Genomic DNA, 24,770 nt, shown 5'->3' on the forward strand with positions numbered 1-24,770 from the left:
TCTCCATTCAGGTGGAATGCATTTTTGTATGGATGTGCTTATTTTCATGGTTATAGGGGCGTGGTCTGATAGCGTTATGATCTCACAACTTGCTTCGACCACCCTCTCCAAAAGTCTATGGTCTACGAGGACGTAGTCGATCCTCGAGTACGTCCCATGCACAGGGGAAAAAAACGTATAATCTCGTGTCGTGGGGTTAAGGATTCGCCAGACATCCACCATTTGGTTTTGTATCATTTGTTTTTTCAGTAGCTTAAGGTGCTCACCGTTATTCCCCTGAGCCTGGGACGTACTATCGAGGCTCGGGCACATACAGAAGTTAAAGTCCCCCATCAACACCACATGTCCCTCTTCAAAATTTTTTAATTTTCTGAGGATTTTACTAATATATTTAACCGCATTCACATTGGGTGCATACACATTTGCCAAAGTGTAGTCCTCCTCTCCTAGCTTTATTTTCAAGAACAAAAATCTCCCCTCCGGATCATTCAATCTGTCCACCAGTGTGTATCTAACTCCTCTTGCAAATCCTATGGCAACCCCCCGAGATCTCGATGAGACTGTATCTCCATAATACCAGACGGGATATTCAGATGAAAACAGCTTTATATTGGACTCTAAGGTAATGTGGGTCTCTTGTAGGTAGGCAATGTCTACTTTATACTGCGTAAGTTCAGCAAGAATTTTATGTCTCTTAATATGGGAGTTTAATCCTTTTACATTATATGATAAGAACTTAATATCTGTCATTTATCTCTCTTTTTTTTTTTTTTTGAGTTTGAAAAGAATTCCTGTGGAGTCGTTCAGATGGTCCCCCTCCCATTTCCCCCCCCCCTCCCTGGCCCACTATCCTCCCTCCCTCCCCTTTTCCCCCCTCCCCCCCCCCCTCTCCCCAGCCCCCCCTCCCTCCCTCCCCCACCCCGGCCCAATCTTGGCCTGGGAGCCACTAGTAGAAGACTCCTCGCCTTCATCCTTGGCTCCTCTTTTGTGGTGGTGTTGAGGGCTCCCCCTTGACTCCCCCCACCCCCCCCCCCCTCCCCCCCCTCCCCGTCCAGCATCTCAAAATTCCATACTAAGCATCGCCCCGCTAATCCACCCAATCAGGGAGTTCAGGGATTACTAAGTCCATTTTAGAGCAAAAATCATTCAGTTCCTCCGGGTACCTAAGTCGTGCTGTTTTACCCCCCTTTATACCTATGAGGCAAGCCGGAAATCCCCATTGGTACCTAATATTTTGTGCCCGCATGAGTTCCAAGAGGGGTTTCAAGCATCTCCTCCTTGCCAGTGTTTCTTTAGCAAGATCGGAGAATATTTGTATCTCGGTGTCTCTATATCTCAGGGGGGGTTTCCCCCTAAGCCTGCTCCATATTTCTGCTTTGTCAACATAGTTCCTGAACCTTACGACCACATCTCTTGGGCCGTATCTTTCTATTTGTTGGGGGTTCCCCACTCGGTGTACTCTCTCAATCTTAAGGGGCTTGGATTCTACTGATCTCTCTAGCAGGGGGTTAAAAATTGTGTTCATGATGTCTTTTAGGTCTTCCTCCTTGTCTTCTAATAACCCTCTGATTCTAAGGTTCTGTCGCCTGTTGCGATTCTCCTGGTCCTCAATCCTATATGCCACCAATCTCTGGTTTTCGGTCAGGGCCTTTACTTGCTTTTTCAAGGATTTTATTTCCTGGTCCTGCTCCTCTATTCTCTTTTCCGTCTCTACCACTCTTTCACCGAGCCCTCCTAGGTCTATTCTTATCTTGTTAATTTCTGTCCTTATGATATTTTCCATGACATTTTCCATCCTCACCAGCATTGCGTTCATCTCTGCCTTTGTAGGGGGCTGTGTATCTTGGGATAGCTCCTCTGCATTATTTTGCTCTTGCTCGCTTTCTAGTGTCGTTTCACCTCTAGAACTCTCCCCACTACTTATTCCTACTCCTTTTTTTTTATCGAACTTCTTCTTTTCAGTTTTTCTGGGCCTGGGCTTTTTAGGCTCCCTTCCTGCGTCATATATTGTTGTATGGAGCTGTTCCCCGAGTTATTCTTAGTTGGTTTTGTAGTGCCACCCCTCGTAGACCTATTCATTTTGTTGGAGGGTCTGATTCTCTTCCCCAGTTTGGAGATGGAAATTTTTTTTTTTTTTTTTTTTTTTTTTTTAAGGGGAACGAGAGAAGCCCACGACTTTCCTCCTGATGTGAGCCTCTCTCTTCCCCTATATACTACTCATGTCCTGAAAAAATAATTATTTTAATAAAGAGAGGGCCACAGGAAAGCAAGAGCCCTGAACTAAAACACAGAGGTAAAGGGCTGATCAGCAGGGGAGAGGACGATTACTGCTATTAAGCAGAATTACCTGGGCTCCCGGACTCACTTCTTAGAAGGAAAATACCTTCGATGTTTTTTTTTTTTTTTTTTTTTTTTTTGAGAGTCGTCTCCTATGCTACATCAGTCCAGAGCGTCCTCTCCGTTCCAGAGACAGGGAGAGACACCTTGAATCCGGGGGGGGGGGCCTAAATGATCTTTCCCTGTCCCCCAATCTTCACACACTGTTTTACCAGCTTCTCACGGTCACGTGTGCGTTACCGGTACAGTCCAGAGAAGAATAATGAATTTTTAGCCCTCCTTCACCGGTCTAAGTTTCCCCTCAAAACACTAATGCTTCAATGCCCAGGCCTTTCCCCTGTCCCCCAGTTTCAAAAACTAAAATTTTTCCAGCTTCTCACGGTCACGTATGCATTACCGGTACAGTCCAGAGAAATAGTAATGTGTTTTTGGTCATCCTTCACCAGCCTAAATTTTTCCTCAGAATGCTAATGCCTCAATGCCCATATCGTCAGGGTTGTCGTTAATTCACCTAAATACAGGGGCAATTAGGTAGTTCATAAGAGGGAAGATCAGAATTTATATTGCCCTAGATTTCCCTCCTGTCTGACTCCGCAGACCATCCAGAGCCATTCAGTAAGGGCTGTGACCGTATATTTAAATATGCCCTACAGAGAACAGGCAGTGTAAAGATTTTTGCACCAGGTGGTGAGTTCAAATAAACCAGCTATCAAACTCTGTCCCAGTGTGGGTTATTCATTCACTTGTATGTTGACTTATATTTCACTTTGCATTTTGTGTTCACATCATATACAGTTCTCACAGGAATCTAACCCAATAGACGATTAACATCTAATTTTTTTTCCATTTTTACACAATAAGACTCCTTATGATGTGCTGGTGTACTGGTATATGGTAATTCCGGGGGACAGTATTATAACCGACGGGAGGGGGGGGTCACGGGGGGGGGGGGGCCCGCTCGGAATCGGCTCAACTGAGCGCCTCACCAGACCCTTTGCTTTTCCTCCTGCTCCACTGCCCGGCTACGAGCCTCCGATGGGTTTCTGACAGCCCCTGAAGCGCATATCCCCACTCAGGCTGCTGACATCGGTGCTGAGAACGCAGCAGCTTCCATTTCTCCGGCGCTGCGTGTCCAACGGGGGCTCGTTCACTGGCGTTTTCCAGGTTGGTATTCCCGGTCCCAGGCGGGGATGCGGCGGGGTTGCGGCACCCGCTTGCTTCTCACAGATCGCACGCTGTGGTCTGCGAGGTCACGAGCGGTGCCGACGGAGCCTCAGAGCGGCGTGTCTCCAAGGTTTTTCTGATGGAAATTCCGATCGTGTGTATGCGGCATAACAATTACAAGTCTTGTCCCTCCCTCCCTGTGACTGGATCGTTAAGGGAGAAGCAGCAGACCAATTGAGCTCCTCTACAAAGTTGCAATCAGGTACTTGCACTAATTGCATTAAAAATATATATTAAAGGATGTATTAATAAGAGGGGTTGGGGGATTGATTTTCACTGCCATGACCACCAAATTGGGAGGGAAAATGTCATTGTCATTTATTTGGATTCCTAGATATCGACGCATAATCCCCCTTGTCCGCCGCGGGTGGAACTATTTGGGCCGCCCGGCTCTGTGCCTGACTTAATTACTCATCGGGTAAGCTACTATTCTCCTTATGCATTATATATTTTTTTGCTGAACTATATTATATGTATTTTATCGTATTATCCATTCTATAGATTGGCTCTCCTGAAGAAGCGGTACAACCCCCGCGAAACTAGTCGAGACCCTGACCAATCTCTGATGTGTATAATTGTCTGTTTTGTAATTTTATTTGAAATAAACCTTTTTAATATAATAATTAGGGTTGTCCCGATACCGATACCAGTATCGGTATCGGGACCGATACCGAGTATTTGCGGGAGTACTCGTACTCCCGCAAATACCCCCGGTACCGCAAACCCGCAACCGCAAAGCCGCCGCGTTAATCAGCGTGCGGGGAACATTACAGATTTCATTTGAATAGCTGTATCCCCGCCGCGTATAGACACTCCCCCTTGCGCGGGATTGGACGGATGATCTGTCCAATCCCGAGCAAGGGGGAGTGTCTATACAAGGCGCGGCGGGGATACAGCTATTCAAACGAAAGCTGTAATGTTCCCCGCACGCTGATTAACGCGGCACGTGCGGCATCATCCAGGTATGTGGGACATGGCTGCATTATGTGGGGGGACATGGCTGCATTATGTGGGGGGACATGGCTGCATTATGTGGGGGGACATGGCTGCATTATGTGGGGGGACATGGCTGCATTATGTGGGGGGACATGGCTGGAATATGTGGGGGACATGGCTGGAATATGTGGGGGACATGGCTGCATATGTGGGGGAACATGGCTGCATTTGGGGACACATTTAAAAAAAAGTATCGGTATTCGGTATCGGCGAGTACATGAAAAAAAGTATTGGTACTTGTACTCAGTCCTAAAAAAATGGTATCGGGACAACCCTAATAATAATGTTTATTGTGTTTCATCAAGTACCGAGATAGTCCTTTATTAATTGGGTGGGTTGCTTTAGGTTTAGCCTCAGCAACTATTTCCTGGCCCCCACCCCCCCTGCTTCTCCACTTTAAATTTGGATGATGGTACGCTGCTACAATTTATTATTAAATCCTACTTGAGGCCATACTCCCATGTTTTCAATGTTGAGGGCTATTATTGCACTAACCCCAATGTTTAAGGGTTATCATTGTGTCCACTGACACCAATGTTGGGGATTATTATTGCACTCATGGACACCAACAACAGAGGGTTATTATTCCATGAACTGACAGCAACACTAGGTTTATTGTATTGTACTCAGACTGTCGAGTGCCCTCACTCGCTTTCTAGCCCATCAGCCCACTAGACCGGATCGTTCCCGCCGCTTGCAACAGCTCCAGTAAGTGGCGGAGACGCCCGGTGGGGGCACCTCTGCCACTCCCCATAAAAGTGATCTTGCGGCAAATCCACTGCGGAGACCACTTTTATCTTAAAGTGGACCGCCCACTGTGGAGAAAAATACCGGGGGTACACCAGCTATCTGCTGCCATAACAACAGTATTTAACGTCAAAATACCGACATATATCCACGGTGGGCAGTCAGGAAGTTCTTTGACAGTAAAACCTTGAAACTGATTGGTAAATATGCACAGCTACACCAGATTCTGTTTACACCAGTTTTAGTAAATCTGCTCCATTTTCACTTCCATATCAAGCAAACAGAAAAATAAATGGATATCTAAGAAGTATAATATGTGTTTTACTTTATCTTAAATTACATTACACATTGATAACTTATGTTAATGAAAGGAAAAATTACATTTTTATAGAAATATTTTTTTTATATACAAACTATATTAACAAAATATATATATTTCTATAAATTCTTGTAAATGTGCAACTGATTCTTTGGTAACAAGTGACTCACAGTATAGACAGCATGGTTAATAGGTGACTGTATACCATAGACTGGGAATTTGTCATTGCAAATTGTGATTTATTATTCAGTAACAGCTGGTTCATACTCCAGTCACATGATGCATTCCTAAAAAACATGCACTCATGGCAATAATTTACACCTATTACCTTAACTTTGCCCCAAGGGCCATGGCTCTCATTCCAGCTTACATTTTCCTGTTGTGGAAAAGACCAAGGTTTGTATAGGTTTCAAGCAGGCAAACATTTTTGATCGTCGGGAGGACCTTACTTTAATGAAGACATAATTCTAGGTCTTACAAATCAGTTAGTTTACATGGTGGAGGAAGTAGGGTTGCCACCTTTTCACCAAGCCAACCCCAAACACTTTAGCTGCGCTTTAGTTTACACTATAGGATTGTAAAAGACCTAAGACACCTTTGGGTGCCCCAAGAAAATTAGTATTGCAGTGCATGTATCATCCTGTGATGCTACAAAGGGTGTGGTAAAAATGGGAGAAGCTTAAAGCGTTAGTAAAGAAATCTTTTTGTTTTCATTGAAAATAACAAACATGTTAGACTTACCTCCACTGTGCAGTTCGTTTTGCACAGAGTGGCCCCGATCCACGTCTTCTGGGGTCCCATGGCGGCTGTCTCTGGTCCTCCCCGCAATTACTCACCACAGTCATACGAGAGCTCGCATGGTGGTCAGTAATTGCGGGCGCGCTCCCGTGATACAGCAAGCGGCCATAGCCGCTCACTGTATCACTCGGCCCCGCCCCTCGCCGCGTCACTGGATGTGATTGACAGCAGCGCCAGCCAATGGCTGCGCTGCTCTCAATCCATTCGCTCTAGCAATCAGCGGCCAGGCTGAGCGGCGAAGAGGATATCGGGACCGCGCGGGACTTTTGAGGGGTCAGGTAACTATAAGGGGGGTTCAGGGGGTGGCAGCATTCAATGTTTTTTCACCTTAATGCATAGATTGCATTAAGGTGAAAACATTTTTTTCTTTACAACTCCTTTAAAGAGTAGTTAAACCAAACAAAGTCAGTCTGTCCCCCCAGTACATCCACCCCAGGTCAGTCTGTCCTCCAGTATAATCCCTCCTTGGTCAGTCTGTCCCCTAGTATAATCCCCCAGGTCCATCTGTACCCCAGTGTAATCCTCCCAGGTCAGTCTGTCCCCCAGTATAATCCCCCCAGGTCAGCCTGTCCCCAGTATAATCCTGCCAGGTCAGCCTGTCCCTCAGTATAATCCTCCCAGGTCTGTCTTTCCCCCAGTATAATCCTCCCTGGTCAGTCTGTCCCTCAGTATAATCCTCCCAGGTCTGTCTGTCCCCCAGTATAATCCTCCCTGGTCAGTCTGTCCCTCAGTATAATCCTCCCAGGTCTGTCTGTCCCCCAGTATAATCCTCCCAGGTCAGTCTGTCCCTCAGTATAATCCTCCCAGGTCAGTCTGTCCCTCAGTATAATCCTCCCAGGTCTGTCTGTCCCCCAGTATAATCCTCCCTGGTCAGTCTGTCCCTCAGTATAATCCTCCCAGGTCAGTCTGTCCCTCAGTATAATCCTCCCAGGTCTGTCTGTCCCCCAGTATAACGTCTGTCTGTCCCCCAGTATAATCCTCCCAGGTCTGTCTGCTCCCCAGTATAATCCTCCCTGGTCAGTCTGTCCCCCAGTATAACGTCTGTCTGTCCCCCAGTATAATCCTCCCAGGTCTGTCTGTCCCTCAGTATAATCCTCCCAGGTCTGTCTTTCCCTCAATATAATCCTCCCAGGTCTGTCTTTCCCCCAGTATAATCCTCCCTGGTCAGTCTGTCCCTCAGTATAATCCTCCCAGGTCAGTCTGTCCCTCAGTATAATCCTCCCAGGTCTGTCTGTCCCCCAGTATAACGTCTGTCTGTCCCCCAGTATAATCCTCCCTGGTCAGTCTGTCCCTCAGTATAATCCTCCCAGGTCAGTCTGTCCCCCAGTATAATCCTTCCAGGTCAGTCTGTCCTCCAGTATAATCCTCCCAGGTCTGTCTGTCCCCCAGTATAATCCTCCCAGGTCTGTCTGTCCCTCAGTATAATCCTCCCAGGTCTGTCTTTCCCCCAGTATAATCCTCCCAGGTCAGTCTGTCCCTCAGTATAATCCTTCCAGGTCAGTCTGTCCCCCAGTATAATCCTTCCAGGTCAGTCTGTCCTCCAGTATAATCCTTCCAGGTCAGTCTGTCCCCCAGTATAATCCTTCCAGGTCAGTCTGTCCCCCAGTATAATCCTTCCAGGTCAGTCTGTCCTCCAGTATAATCCTTCCAGGTCAGTCTGTCCCTCAGTATAATCCTTCCAGGTCAGTCTGTCCCCCAGTATAATCCTTCCAGTGGAACCGTGGAAGGATAACCTGCAGCTGAACACTATAGCCCAGATATGAGGCACAAAAGATCTATATACAGTAGATAGATAGGAGTGCAGTGCTGGATAATATACTTATGTAAAAAACATAAACATCATACAGTAAATAATGAGTCCATAGTGATCAAAAAAACATATGCAAATATATGACCATAAACACTACAATAATTTAATTTGTGCTAAAATTCAGTTCACAGAAAGAAAATTCCATTTACAATAAAATATGCATAATGTTCAAAAAAAATAAACACCCATGTAAAAAATTGTTTTTGTTCTTTTTTGGCTTTTGCACATTATGCCTATTTTATTGTAAATTGAATTTTCTTATTGTAATTATTGTAGTGTTTATGGTCATATATTTGCGTGTAATTTTTTGATCACTATGGACTCATTATTCACTGAATGATGTTTAAGTTTTTTACATAAGTATATTATCCAGTGCTGCACTCCTATCTATATAAATAGACAAAAGAGGGAAGCGCCTCTGAGTATGCTGCTTTTAATTTAAAACATAAAAATATATCCAGCACTTACATCATAATAATATGGTGCAGTCGTGGAAGCTGGCGTGCATCTGTAGCAGACAGTCCGCAAAGCGTCAGAGCTGGGCAGCCGGAGAGAGCCGGGGAGAGAGACGGCTGAGTCCTAGTTGTTGTGCCGCTGCTGGGCGATGGATTCATCAGCTGTTGCGTGACGTCAGGTCGGACGGAGGCTGAGGGGGACCACAACGCGTTTCAGAGCCGGTGCACGGAAAGGACCAGCGCGCTCCTTTTTCAAGTGTAATGAATGGAAGACTTGGCTGGAGACCCTGCAAGCATATCTCTTTCTACAATCCTGTGGTGGTAGCAGAAAGCCTTCTAGTGCCTCCTAGTGGAGGTGAATCCACACCGTTGATAGTCCACCACTGTGTTTCCGTTACCACTACTTGTGGTAAGTAAGTAGTGGTAACGGAAACACAGTGGTGGACTATCAACGGTGTGGATTCACCTCCACTAGGAGGCACTAGAAGGCTTTCTGCTACCACCACAGGATTGTAGAAAGAGATATGCTTGCAGGGTCTCCAGCCAAGTCTTCCATTCATTACACTTGAAAAAGGAGCGCGCTGGTCCTTTCCGTGCGCCGGCTCTGAAACGCGTTGTGGTCCCCCTCAGCCTCCGTCCGACCTGACGTCACGCAACAGCTGATGAATCCATCGCCCAGCAGCGGCACAACAACTAGGACTCAGCCGTCTCTCTCCCCGGCTCTCTCCGGCTGCCCAGCTCTGACGCTTTGCGGACTGTCTGCTACAGATGCACGCCAGCTTCCACGACTGCACCATATTATTATGATGTAAGTGCTGGATATATTTTTATGTTTTAAATTAAAAGCAGCATACTCAGAGGCGCTTCCCTCTTTTGTCTTTCTCTTGCATACACCGAGCTGGCTTCGCTCCTGGATAGCAGCCCTGAACTACTGCCTTCAACCACATCAGTTCCTCATTTTCATCAATCACAGCCTCTTTAGGCATTTTTGCTGGGACTGAACCTATCATGGATTTTTGAATATGAACAGTCATACTGTATATCCCCAATGTGTTTTGTGATTTTGATCTCAAACTAATCGATCCTTTTAATCAATTTTATTATCATTATTTTTATTTTTATTTTTATTTATTTTTAACCCTTTAGTTGATTGTTTTGTGCAAACACCCTGAGCGCTGTACTCCATCCATTTTTTTCTATCTATATAAATGGTTTGGTTTCCTTCTTTCACACTATCTTACTTTTGTGTGCTGTCCATCTCTTTTCTCTTAAATGTTTTTCTTCTCTGATCTTTTATAATGAATCTTGCAGAGCGAAATATCAAAAGTACTTTTTTAAGGGAGCTGTAGGGAGCACAAAGGTGGAACGGTTGATTTGTAGAGACCGTAACAGCAGTGATCTTTTCAAAACAAGAAAAACAAATAGGTGATAGATGGCATTTTTATTATTATTATTTTTTTTTACTAGTAATGGCGGTGATCTGCTGATTTTTATCGGCACTGCGACATTATGGCGGACATATCTGACACTTTTGACACCTTTTTGGGACCATTGAACTATCATTGCTATACAAATGCACTGATTACTGTGTAAATGTCACTGGCAGGGAAGGGGTTAACACCAGGGGGCGATCAAAGGATTAACTGTTCCCTAGTGTGTGTTCTAACTGTGGGGGGAGGGGACTGACTATAGGAGATGACAGATCGTGGTTCTTAGATCGTAGGAACTCCATCTTTCTCTCCTCTACTTGCAGAACTGGGATGTGTGTGTTTACACACACACGTCCCTGTTCTGCATCTCGTCCCCGCGATTGCAAGTGGTCGGCGGTCATCGCGACCGCCGACCACGAGTATCGGCACCCCTGGGCGCGTGCCTGCTATCCCATTTTAAAGGAGCCGACGTACAGCTACGATGGCTTGCGGGGTCCTGCCGACCTGCCGCAGTATAATGACGGCGGCTGGTCGGCAAACGGTTAACTAAACAATTATATGATGTCATATGCGACTAGAGATATACTTTCCTGTAATAAGATTATCTTAATGCTACGATGTAACATTTTTCTCTTTACTCATTACATTCAATGTTTTCTGATAATCTTTAATAAAATATTTAAACAAGAAAAAAGTAAGTTTTTCTAGCAAGTTTAAAGGCACATTGCAAGTCAATAGAAATTATTAACGAAAAGGAAAAACAATAGCAAGTCAGCATTTACACGAAACTACGATGTTTTTCAACTCTTTAGCGCCACCCTTTGGGCAACTTCTGCCATTGTCTGAGGGTTAGCATTGGTTCGGAAGTATGCATGTTTGTACTTTGTATTTTATTCCGACAGACTTGTGTGCAGATGATCATATAATCCGACGGCACACATTTGTTGTCGGAAAATTTGAGAACATGCTATAAAACATTTGTTGTCATTATTTTCTAATGATAGGAGCAGGGCTGTTACCAGCCTTAGCTATGGGTGGTCTAACTACGAGTACTACAACATCAGGTGGCCAGAAGGAGCCAGCTGATATCTAATGGCTTATAACGGAAAGGGATATCCCAACAAGGCATGACCATGCAATGAATATCAATACTGAACCTGAGACATGGGAGGCTAGAGACTTCTATACAACGAGGCCCCAAACTGACTATGTCCACCACTTGCCATATCAGCTATTGCAACACCCTCATATTTTTCACAGCTTATACCTCCATGGACCTTCACGACTCTTGGTGCTTCTATCAAAAACAAATCCATACCTGGCACATTGATCTATTTTCAACACATATGAAGGTTCTGTAGTGTATTTTAGAACAGGGTTTTTTCCATTATGGAATTCTAAAGAGAGTAGTAAGGGGGCAAACTAAGGAGGCATTCGAAAACATAGGATGGTAGGAACTCCTAAACATAGATATTTTGACTTTAGTTTTTGCCTATGTAGTTTTACTTGTATTTCACATATTCCTATTTAGGGCTGTCTTAATGCATAGGCACCCATGGGCACTGCCCAGGGGCCCCAGGTGCAATGGGGCCCCATGATTGTCTTGCATTACATCATACTTGCCAACTGTCCAGGATTTGCCAGGCCAGTCACACTTTTTACTAAGCTGTCCCAGGCAAGCCGTGTCCTAAACAGTGTCCTGGTGTAACAAGCGCTCTCCGTCTGTTACTTGTAATGCGTTCCACGCTGGAAAGCATTACGGCGACCGCGCAATGACGTCATCGCCCGGCGCCGCGTGCATTCCACCTTGGAACGCGGATCACCGCTGATTGCAAGGCGCCTGCCTTTCACCTATAAACAGAGAGGTGTGCAGATTACACACCGTTCTATCATTGTCGGCCGTAGCCGACTAGGCTACGAGAGCACTATGGGTACCAGCACTTCTTAACCCTGTAAACCATGCCATCGTGGATGCCTGCCTGATTGAAGCTAATGCAGACTGCCTTGCTGGGACACCTTAAGAATATCTTCCTCCAGAAGACGCTGCACTACAGAAATCCCATTGCTGCTAAACTACAACAAGACTCATCCTCTGCAAATGGATAAGTAGCCATTGTTTCACTTGTAGTGCTTCAGAATCATCTGCTACATATATTGCATCTAAATTATTGCTGTAATCAACTCTGGCTTACTAAGTATTAACATACTGCTTGAGATTGTCTGTTGTGTTCTTATTGTGGAGTATCTTAAAGGGACATACACTCTCAAATTACCTGTGCTATATTTGCCTCTCTTACGCAACTACCAGTTGACTACACCTTGCTTAATTACTACGTGCTTGACATAAGTTGTTACTTGTTTATGGGCCCATGCCCTAAGTTACTGAACATGTTCGTCTTAACTTTTCTATGCTAAGGGTTGAGGAGATTTCATACCTGCTCCCTTAGTGACCTAATGCATTCTTTACGTTAAAGTGATATGATGTAGAGAACCCCCAAACTCCTGTTCCCTGATTGGAGTGACGCCTGGGGTTCGATACTGATAATCACTTGCATACAGAAGTGCATTGGAATCTTCACGTGCATCGTATTCTTTTAATGCTACAACACCTTCCTTTATGTGAGAGAGAGATGATGTAGGGAACCCCCAAACTCCTGTTTGTGCCTCACATAACATAGCGAGGTGCATCGAATTCTTTCCTTAAATCACAGTTGTGGTTCACTCCCGTTCACCAGAGCCGTTACCCCTGGAACCTATACTCTGTCCTCCTGATCCCAGTATTGTGCCTTCCTGACCTCCACCCCTTTGTGTTGATTAGTCTTTTATTTATGGAATGCTTTTTATATTGTTTAAAATTTATTTTATTGAACGTACTAATAAATAATGTTTAACCCTATCAACTATTTATACTTTAATTCTTCAGAGTAGGTGCTTTAATTGGGGCAGGCTGGTAGGGGCCCAGTGCATTACTTTGCCCAGGGGCCCATGATGCAATTAATATCCCTGATTGATGCAGGAGAATCCTACTATTATTGCTGTTACACCGCAGAACAGACAGACAGACATAAAATGATATAAAGTATTGTCCAATAAGCATTGGTATTGTGAATTGTACCTGTGTCATACAGTTACTGTTCCTTGATTGCATACAACCGTGCATTAAGAAGAAACCTAACCAACATTGACCACCATTGGTTACCAATGTTTCAAAAAATAATACTCTGTTCCTTCCATTTCTTGCCATGTCCACACCAAGGTCTTTAGTCTTGCTGTTTTTTTTTTTTACATGTTATACAGTCTCTTCCCTCATTCCTCTAAACGTCAGGATCCGTCACCAGACAGTAATAATCTGCTCGGGCTGAGTAGTTCCGAGATCCTAAGTCGGAGATGTCTACATCTGCAGCGTTCTCCTGGTTTCCCACTTGCCTCACTGGAGCCATCCGAGGTGGTGGAGCTTTATAAAAAGTCCTTCGGACCCCTGGAGGGAAAAGATCACTTTAGTAAGGAGGAAAAAAACACAAGGCACAAAGTGATACATGGAGGGAAAGCATGCTTGGGTCAGGTGGTACCTAGGTCTCCATCAGGGTCAGGATCTGCAGTCTCACTGTTTACAGTCAACATGGGATCCCTGTCATCTTGATTCTGTAGTTGAGGGTCCCCTCTCCCTTCTGATAGAGCCATTTTCCGAGGCAGAACAAGGCGCAACTCCTTCCAGAAATCACTTGCAGGAGACTGCAGAAAAGAGGCAGTGTTACTAGTTATGTAAACCAATAAACCAGTAAACCAATAAATCTGGATGTGTGAAGGAACTTTGAAAACAAGTTTCGTTATGTGAAAAAAATAGATAAAAATTAAAGCAGAACTTTACCCATAACAACTTGATAAAAAATAATGTCCTTTAGGCTGCAAAACATACATTCCATATTAATGATTATGCTACTCAAATTATAGGAGGAAAAGTTCGGGACTTTAACCACTTAAGGACCCCTTCACGCCGATATACGTCGACAGAATGGCACGGCTGGGCACATCCACGTACCTGTACGTTGCCCTTTAAGCCCAGCCATGGGGTCGCACACGCTCCCCGGTCAAAAGCTCCGTGGCCGCGGGACCCGCCGAAGCTGAAGAACGAGGAGAGCTGTGTGTAAACACGGCTTCCCCGTTCTTCACTGTGGCGCTGTCATTGATCGTATGTTCCCTGTTATAGGGAAACAAGATCAATGACGTCACACGTCCAGCCCCGCCCCCCTACAGTTAGAAACACATATGAGGTCACACTTAACCCCTTCAGCGCCCCCTAGTGGTTAACTCCCAAACTGCAATTGTCATTTTCACAGTAAACAATACATTTTTATAGAATTTTTTGCTGTGAAAATGACAATGGTCTCAAAAATGTGCCAAAATTGTCCGATGTGTCCGCCATAATGTCGCGGTCACGAAATTCGCCGCCATTAGTAGTAAAAAAAATATATTAATAAAAATGCAATAAAACTATCTTTATTGCATCTCGCCAAAGAATTGCATCTACGATCCGAAGGCGTACGAAGACGTACGCCTGTCGGATCTAACCCAGATGCCGTCGTATCTTGTTTTGAGGATTCAAAACAAAGATACGACGCGGGAAATTTGAAAGTACGCCGGCGTGTGGATCTGCCCCATTGAATATATGTACACACACATATTGCATCGGTGTCAAAACACATGCTGATGGCCAATGTACAGGGCTCCATATAATAAGTTAAGAGAGTATTAATATTTTAAAAAAAATATGAGGATATAAAAGGGACATGATGGATTGAAGCCATGACTGCATCTTGATTAGGTCCGACGCGTTTCATGGTAAAGAACACTCATCAGGGGCGAATGTATCATTAAGTGTGGAACTAGTAAGCAAGACATGTGGTATGATCCAACCAGAGGGCCGTATGGTGGAGCTGAGGTGGGCGGCCTGCAGGCAGCGCCCGCGCACACCGAACATCCCAAATAGTAAGAGACCTCAATAGGTATAGAATGGAGGTGCATGACTCCAAGGTCTTGTAATGGTAAGTGGATAAGTGTTGGTAGTCACCACAGCGTGATGTGCAGCAAGATACTTTCTTACTCATTATATGGAGCCCTGTACATTGGCCATCAGCATGTGTTTTGACACCGATGCAATATGTGTGTGTACATATATTCAATGTATCCATGTTTTGTACATATCTTTACTCTGCATGTATGTATTATGTGCTAGATTTACTTTTTGATAATAAATACTTTTATACTCTTACACATTTATGGTCTGTCATATGCCTCTTAACCACTTAAGACCCGGACCTTTATGCAGGTAAAGGACCCGGCCAGTTTTTGCGATTCGGCACTGCGTCGCTTTAACTGACAATTGCGCGGTCCCACAAATAGAGATTTCTTTTGGTGGTATTTGATCACCTCTGCGGTTTTTTTTTTGCGCTATAAACAAAAATATAGCGACAATTTAAAAAAAATATATATATTTTTTACATTTTGCTATAATAAATCTAAACAAAAAAAATTGCACATAGGTGAAAAAATAAAGTGAGAAAAAAGCTGCGACTCAATAATAAATATCCCCAAAAAAGATACAAAAAAACAATTTTTTTCTCAGTTTAGGCCGATACGTATTCTTCTACATATTTTTGGTAAAAAAATCGCAATAAGCGTTTATTGATTGGTTTTGCGCAAAAGTTAGAGCGTTTACAAAATAGGGGATAGTTTTATGGCATTTTTATTAATCATTTGTTTTACTATTAATGGCGGCGATCAGCGATTTTTTTTTCGTGACTGCGACATTATGGAGGACACATTGGACACTTTTGACATATTTTTGGGACCATTGTCATTTTCACAGCGAAAAGTGCTATAAAAATGCACTGATACTGTGAAAATGACAATGGCAGTGAATAGGTTAATCGCTGTGCCCATCTGCATGCGTCAGCCTCACTGTGCCCATTTGCAGTCTCACTGGGCCAGATCCACATACAATTGCATCTGCATAGCGTATCAGAGATCCACTACGCCGCCGTACCTTACCTAGCGTATATTCGAATCCTCAGCGAGTTTGCGCCTTAAGTTACGGCGGAGTGTATTTCTGGCGGCGGATTTGAAATTGGGCGGGTTGGGGGCGGGTTTAATTTAAATGAAGCGCGTCCCCGCGCCGAATGAACTGCGCATGCGTCGTCCCGAAATTTCCCGCCATGCATTGCGCTAGGACATCATTTTTTTTAACTTAGACGTGAGTTACGTCCATCCCTATTCACGGACGACTTACGCAAAAAAAAAAAATTCAAATTTCGACGCGGGAACGACGGCCATACTTAACATGGCAATTCTATGTATACGCCGCAAAATACCAGCTTTAACTATACGCCGGAAAAAGCCGACTACAGACGACGTTTCGAAAATGCGACGGCCGCGCGTACGTTTGTGGATCGTCGTAAATCGCTAATTTGCATACCCGACACGGAAAACGCCACCCAGCGGACGCCGAAGTATTGCATCTTAGATCCGAAGGCGTACGAAGACGTACACCTGTCGGATCTAACCCAGAAGCCGTCGTATCTTGTTTTGAGGATTGTTTTGAGGATTGAAATTAGGCGGCGTATCACTAGATACGCCGGCGTAATTTCTTTGTGGATCTGGCCCACTGTGTCCATCTGCATGCCTCACTGTGCACATATTTCTTGCCTCACTGTGCCAATCTCCCTACCTGATCTGTGCCTCATGTGCCGGCACTGTGTCCACCTGCAGCCCTATGATCTCCGGCACTGTGATATGCAGTCTAGTCAGCGGCCGTGTAGTGTAACAAAGACTCCTCCTTTTTGCACCTTCCTATCTTCATGTGTTCAATAGTTTTTCCTTCTGTCATTCCATTTTATTACGAATAACTTAATTTCTGAACTTATTTGTTTTGGTTTCTTTGTATGTATGGATTGCATGGGTTGGTACTGACATGCGGTGAAAATGTAATGTCAATAGTACCTTTAGAAATATGTTTACCTAGAAAATCGGTGACCTGTTCAATACTTATTTTACCACGCCACATTGACCATTTGCTAGGTATTTTGTCAGTTTTGGGTCATTTTCTGTACAATCTTGGAATTGTTGTCTTGCAGTGACATGATAAACCTCAGCTCCCCCCCCCCCCCTCCCCCCAGTGCTACCATCTCTCCTCACACATACCACAGAGTCAGCCTTCCAAAGCAGCATTTTTAGTAATCCTCTCCGGGAATTCAGCAGTTGGGTGACTTCTGCCGGCAGCTCCTTGTACTGGTTCTCAAACAGAATAAAGATCGGCCTGCGGGAAAGCTCCAGCAGCCGTAACAAACCATTCCTGAGGACAAGAACACACATTGGTTACTATCATGGCATCAGTTGTGCAGACTGCATACAAAAGGCTGATTACTATTGGCCAAACCTACCTGAAGCTGTTTTGACACCATTCTTGCTCTAGATACGCTAGTGACAAAATCACTATCAATCGACGGCAGCGGCTGACATTCATAAGCAACTCAGCAGAAGGTTCTAAACATAAAAATGTGTCAATAATCCATCTAATCTACATTGCTTGTTTAGGTTAAGATATTTATTTAGAAGGTCTACATTCTGAGCTTATTAACCGCTTGCCGACCAGCGCACCACTATATACGTTGGCACAATGGCTCGGCTGGGCATATGGGAGTACAGGTACGTCCCCTTTAAGAAGCGGCATTGTGGACGCGCACGCCTGCCGCGAGCTCTGTGAGTGTGACCGCGGGTCCCGTGGACTCGATGTCCGCCAGGAATCCCGCAATCATCTCACGGAGAGGAAGGACAGGGAATTGCTGATGTAAACAAGCATTTTTTCGCTCTGCCTAGTGACAGGACACTGATCACAGCGGTGATCAGTGTCATGTCACACGTAGCCCATCCCCCCTACAGTTAGAACACATCCCTAGGACACACTTAACCCCTTCAGCGCCCCCTACTGGTTAACCCCTTCACTGCCAGTGCCATTTACACAGTAATCAATGCATTTTTATAGCACTGATCGCTGTATAAATGACAATGGCCCCAAAATGGCATCAAAAGTGTCTGATGTGTCCGCCATAATGTCGCAGTCACGATAAAAATCGCAGATCGCCGCCATTACTAGTAAAAAAAAAAAATATTAATAAAAATGCCATAAAACTGTCCCCTATTTTGTAGACACTATAACTTTTGCGCAAACCAATCAATAAATGCTTTTGGGATTTTTTTACTAAAAATATGTAGAAGAATACGTATCGCCCTAAACTGAGGAAAAAATATGTTTTTATATATTTTTTGGGGATATTTATTATAGTAAAAAATATTGCTTTTTTTTCAAAATTTGCTCTTTTTATGTTTATAGCGCAAAAAAATTAAAACCGCAGAGGTGATCAAATACCACCAAAAGAAAGCTCTATTTGTGGGGGAAAAAATACATCAATTTTGTTTGGAACCCACGTCGCACGATCGCGCAATTGTCAGTTAAAGCGACGCAGTGCCGAATCACAAAAAGTGGGCTGGTCTTTGGGCAGCCAAATGGTCCGGGGCTGAAGTGGTTAAGAGACTGGTGGCTTCATGTAGAGGTCACCTAGTACCATTTTATCATTGTAATTATAGATATGATTTTTTTAATGATATGATTTAAGTGTGACAAATATGCAGAAAAAAAAAATCAGGAAAGGGAGAAATACTTTTTTTTACAGCACTATATATTAACCACTTCAGACCCGGAGGATTTGGCTGCCAAATGACCTGGCCCCTTTTTGCGATTCGGCACTGCGTCGCTTTAACTGACAATTGCACGGTCGTGCGACGTGGCTCCCAAACAAAATTGACGTCCTTTTTTTCCCACAAATAGCGCTTTCTTTCGGTGGTATTTGACCACCGCTGCGGTTTTTATTTTTTGAGCTATAAACAAAAATAGAGCGACAATTTTGAAAAAAAAAAAGCAATATTTTTAACTTTTTGCTATAATAAATATCCCAAAAAAGCATTTTTTTTCCTCAGTTTAGGCCGATACGTATTCTTTTACATATTTTTGGGAAAAAAATCGCAATACGTGTATATTGATTGGTTTGCGCAAAAGTTATAGCGTCTACAAAATAGGGGGTAGTTTTATGGCATTATTATTATTATTATTATTTTTTTTACTAGTTATGGCGGCGATCTGCGATTTTTATCGTGACTGCGACATTTTTGCGGACACATCGGACAATTTTGACGCTGTTTTGGGACCAATGTCATTTATACAGTGATCAGTGCTTTAAACATGCACTGATTACTGTGTAAATGACACTGGAAGTGAATGGGTTAACCAGTAGGGGCGGGGAAAGGGGTTAAGTGTGTCCTAGGGAGTGATTCTAACTGTGTGGGGGCGGGGCTTACTGTGACGTGACAGTGATCACTGCTTCCGATGAGAGGGAGCAGACGATCAGTGTCCCGTCACTAGGCAGAACAGGGAGATGCCTTGTTTACAAAGGCATCCCCGCGTTCTGCCGTTCTGTGACCTGATCGCGGGACACCGGCGGTTACGGTCACGGAGACCGCGGCAGGCGCGCCCGTGCCACTCTATCGACGTATAAGTGCGTGAGGCAGTCGGCAAGTGGTTAAAAAAGATATATAAACAAGTGTTCACAAAAGAGAAACACATCTGTCAACCATGATATGTTTTTAAGAAACACATTGTACATGTTTCAAGAGGCAACATAAATGAAGCCAACAGAGGTGGCAAAACGCATACAACTTAGTACAATGTAGAGGACTACTGGACTACAAAATAATTTACCTGTATTAGGCAGGAGATTTCTCTCATCCAAGTGCAGTTTGTACCCATATCTGTTCTCCAAATGGGGTTTTAGGATAAAGTTTGTGAACTTCGTGTCAATGTTGGAAGGACAGAACGAGACATAAGCATCGAACAGACGTCCATCTGCAGGCAAACACAGACCTGAGTTTTGTATGCATTGTATATGTATATAATTCTCTTCATACAGTGTTTGTCAAGTCCAAGCTATAGGACTCCTGGGAAATCTGTTGGGAGTAAAACACAGACTGCTATTGCTGACCTCTTTCCAAAGAATGCTAGTTGCCTGGCTGTCATGCTTCTCCTCTTGCCTTGAATCAGTGACACAAAACAAGTATGTAGATAAAGTTTTCTGTTGTTTTCCTAACTTTCCTGAGCGGCATACTTGTTCTGGCCACCAATCATTTTCAGAAGTTGCTCTGCAATGATAACCCTGCCTGATATACACTATATTGTCAAAAGTATTGGGACACCCGCCTTTACACGCACTTGAACTTTAATGGCATCCCAGTCTGAGGGCGAGGTTCTCGTCCAGCTGCCTATCTATGCGGCGGCGTAACGTATCCGATTTACGTTACGCCGCCGCAACTTAGACGGGTAAGTGCTGTATTCTCAAAGAACTTGCTCCGTAAGTTGCGGCGGCATAGCGTAAATCGGCCGGCGTAAGCCCGCCTAATTCAAATTTAGATCAGGGGGGCGTGTTTTATGTAAATGTACTGTCACCCGACGTGATTGACGTTTTTCCCGAAACGGCGCATGCGCCGTCCGTGGAATTTCCCAGTGTGCATTGCTCCAAAGTACGCTGTAAGGACGTCATTGGTTTCGACGTGAACGTAAATGACGTCCAGCCCCATTCACGGACGACCTACGCAAACGACGTAACTTTTTCAAATTTTGACGCAGGAAAGACGGCCATACTTAACATTGGTACGCCGCAGTTATGCCTCATATAGCAGGGGCAACATTACGCCGAGAAAAGCCTAACGTAAACGGTGTATCTTTTCTGCGTCAGCCGCACGTACGTTCGGGAATTCGCATATCTAGCTAATTTACATATTTCAACGTGTAAATCAGCTTACACGCCCCTAGCGGCCAGCGTAAAAATGCAGTTAGGCTCCGACGGCGTAAGAGACTTACGCCAGTCGGATGTAATAGAAATCTATGCGTAACTGATTCTAAGAATCAGGCGCATAGATACGACGGCTCGGATTCGGACTTACGACGGCGTACATGGCGCTACGCCGTCGTAAGTCCTCTGAGAATCCGGGCCTTAGTCTATAGCAGGGGTCTCCAATCTTTCTAAACAAAGGGCCAGTTTATTGTCCTTCAGACTTTAGGGGGGCCAAACTGTGGGCAGCGGGAGTGTACATTTTCCTGGCATCAGTGGGAGTAAACATTGCCATATTTGGTATAAGGTTGAAGAATAGTGCCTCATCATTGATATCATTGGGAGGAATAGTACCCCATTATTGGTGTCAAAGGGAGAAATGGTGCCCCCGTTGTTGATGTCAGTTGGGAAAATAGTGTCTCATATCAGTGGGAGAATAGTGCCCCAAGGGCTGGATAAAGTTAAGCAAAGGGCCGCATCCGGCCCTCGGGCCACAGTTTGGAGACCACTGGTCTATAGGGTTCAATATTGAGTTGGCCCTCCCTTTGTAGCTATAACAGCTTCAACTCTTCTGGGAAGTCTGTCCACAAGGTTTAGGAGTGTCTACGGGAATGTTTGACCATTCTTACAGACGCACATTTGTGAGGTCATACACTGATGAGGACGAGAAGGCCAGGATCGCAGTCTTTACTCTAATTCATCCCAAAGGTGTTCTATCGGGTTAAGGTCAGGACTCAGTGCAGGCCAGTCAAGTTCCTTCACCCCAAACTCGCTCATCCATGTCTTTATGGACCTTGCTTTGTGCACTGGTTTGCAGTCATGTTGGAACAGGAAGGGGCCATCTCCAGACTGTCCCCACAAAGTTGGGAACATTAAATTGTCCAAAATGTCTTCTTTAAAAGCCAGCAGAAAAACAAAAGATCCTGTTTCTTTGAGGCGTTGTCTATAGCACAGTGCTTGTGCCATGTAATTTGTCCCTTCCTATGTTATAATATACCTGGTTGATCCTGCTTGTTTCTGTGTCCCCCTGTCTGTGCTGACCACAGTAATCATGGCTGCAGAGCCATGATACTGTGGTCAGTTTACGTGCCTCTGTCATCCTGCTCTCTGCTGTGAGTCTCTTCCCTCTCCCCTCCCTCCCTGCCTGTCAGCGTGAGAGCGTCTCTCCTCCTCGCCCCTCCCGCCGCTATTCAGCTGCAAAATACACCAAAAATATATGTATCCAGTCCGGATTGTGCACTTAGTGTTTTTTTTTTATGAAAAGGCTAAATACCTTTTCCCACATGACTTCCCTCTGCTGGCCAGGTGACATCACAAGGGAATGTCTGCCCCTCCCGATGCTATGCATGGATTGAGGAAGAAGTCCGGAGGGATCACATTACCGAGAAAAGATATTTAGTTGTTTCATTTAAAAAAATACACACTGTAGTTACTAAGGGCCAGATCCACAACGAGCGAGCGCAACGTAACTTTTGTGATTTAAGTTACACCGCCGCAAATTACACAAGTTAGTGCCTGATCCACAAAGCACTTACCTGGAAATTTGCAGCGGTGTAACTTAAATCCGTCCGGCGCAAGGCGGGCCAATTCAAATGGGGCGAGTCCCATTTAAATTAGGCGCGCTCCCGCACCGGACGTACTGCGCATGCTCCCGACGCTATTTTCCCGACGTGCTTTGCGCGAAGTTACGTTGCGCCGAGTTTTAAGAATCGCGACGGGTGTAAAAGAAAAAAAAAGAGTTGCGGCGGGAAAAAAAAAAAATTTACAGCGACGCGGGATAGAAGGGTATACTTTTACATGGTGTACTAAGTTTACACTTTGTAAAAGCAGCCCTAATTTTGCGATGGCAAACTAACACTTACGGAGAAAAAACGAAGGGAAAATCCTTTGTGGATCTCCGTAAGTGCTAATTTGCATACCCAACGCGGAATTTCGACGAGAAATGCCCCCAGCGGTGGCCACGGTATTGCATCCTAAGATCCAACAGTGTAAAACTATTACACCTGCCGGATCTTAGGAATATCTATGCGTAACTGGTTCTATGAATCAGCCGCATAGATAGAAACAGGGATACGACAGCGTATCAGCAGATACGCCTGCGTATCCCTTTTGTGGATCTGGCCCTAAGTGCGTACTCCAGAGGGGATACAAGTAAAGTTACAGTGTGACTTTACAAACGCTTTAAATATATTCAATTTAGTGTTTTGTTATATATGTTTAATACGTGCAAAAATACCTTCTAAACCTTTTGAGAGAGCCAGTGCTGTCTCGTGCGCCCTACAGAGTCATCTCAAGCAATCTAGTTAGCCCTCCCAGTTCTTCACTTGGACAGAAGAACACCTTCCACTAAGTAAGGAAGATGAGGAGCAGGGCAGTAATTCGTTAGTCCTAACACACTTTCTGCCTTAAGCCTCATACACATGTCAGATTTCCCACCAACAAATGTGAGATCGCATGCTTTAAAATTTTCCGACAACAGATGTGCGTTGTCGGATTATGCGATCGTGCATACACAAGTCCTTCGGACAAAACTCCAAAGTACAAACATGCATTCTCAAAAGCAATGCAAACCATAACACATTAGCAGAAGTTGCCCAAAGGGTGGCGCTAAAGAGCTGAAAAAAACACGTAGTTTTGTGTTTGTTGGCCAACAATTCGTTGCTGTTTCTATGGAATCCAAGTTCCTGGCCAACGCCCTTCGGACAAAAGTCCTACACTTTGTCCACAGAAAATGGCTGAGGCTTTAGGATGACAACACTGCTCCTCCACAGACACAGTACACTCAAGCCTCCTACACGGGAGAGCTTTCTGCTGTGAAAACCGTGTGTGTGTATGGTTTCTCGTCGGGAAAACTGCCAGGAATCTCAACGAGAAAAATAGAGATCCTGCTCTATATTTTCTCATCTGGATTCTTGTTGTCCTGCAGCCAGCAGATGCTTCCCTTTTTTTACTATCCCCAGTCCATCTACTGACAGTACAGAGCCTTAGAGGCACTCTGAACATGCTCAGTTTGGTGTGTGTTGCTAGAGAATTTTTTTTTTCCTTGGGAGGGTGCATGTGATCAGCACAGGGCCAATCAACACTGTCCAGACTCAGAGTCAGTGGTCATGCAGCCTCATAGGACAGTCAGAGGAGAATGAAAACTCCTCCCACAAGCTTTAACCAAACACAGATAGAAGACAAAAGACTGCTATATACTGCTGATGAGAAAAGGTATTTAGCGTTTATATTTTCTAAAATACTTGCATTTCCTGTGTACTGTAGGAGATCAGCTATAGTGAATCCTGGGTTAAGTAACACTTTAATCTGTTATTATGTCCGGCTTTTATAAAATGAGGAAAATTCTTATGTTGCAATAATTTATATTTAAACTTAAAAAAACAAAATCTGATACTTTATAGTTATGAAAATAGCATCTAAATCAGAGATGGACAAATTCTTAAAATATTCAAGTAACAATCCAGCTCACGGGTAAACCCAAATGGCGTCATTTTATTCTATAGAAGTCAGAACATTTTGTATTATTTTAGAAGAAATGGGGTTCTCACCATTAATTTCCAAATCTGCATATTTATCTCTGTACCAGAGACGTACATTCAGGCGACACTTGATATATAGAATGGTACCAACAACAAGAATGGCAAGGACGCAGAGTGCGAAGAGGACAGCCGCTATGTGTCCGGCTTTATCTGTGGGAAGAAAATGACAAATACGTTATGG

General features: G+C 44.3%; 1 protein-coding gene across 1 annotated transcript in view; it reads right to left on the reverse strand.

Annotated features, from left to right (window-relative positions):
- Positions 1-13,379: 13,379 nt before the first annotated feature.
- Positions 13,380-24,770, reverse strand: part of SIGIRR (single Ig and TIR domain containing) — a 42,365-nt gene continuing 30,974 nt past the window's right edge. Inside the window, exons 5-10 of the mRNA XM_040328449.1 lie at positions 24,599-24,739; positions 19,925-20,068; positions 17,553-17,655; positions 17,314-17,464; positions 13,686-13,848; positions 13,380-13,594 (exon numbers count right to left, since the gene is read on the reverse strand). Of these exons, the coding sequence (XP_040184383.1) occupies positions 13,431-13,594; positions 13,686-13,848; positions 17,314-17,464; positions 17,553-17,655; positions 19,925-20,068; positions 24,599-24,739 (866 nt within the window). The 3' untranslated portion in view covers positions 13,380-13,430. The remainder of the gene's footprint in view (positions 13,595-13,685; positions 13,849-17,313; positions 17,465-17,552; positions 17,656-19,924; positions 20,069-24,598; positions 24,740-24,770) is intronic.

The sequence above is a fragment of the Rana temporaria genome, chromosome 11 (assembly GCF_905171775.1).
Source record: "Rana temporaria chromosome 11, aRanTem1.1, whole genome shotgun sequence".
NCBI lineage: Eukaryota > Metazoa > Chordata > Amphibia > Anura > Ranidae > Rana > Rana temporaria.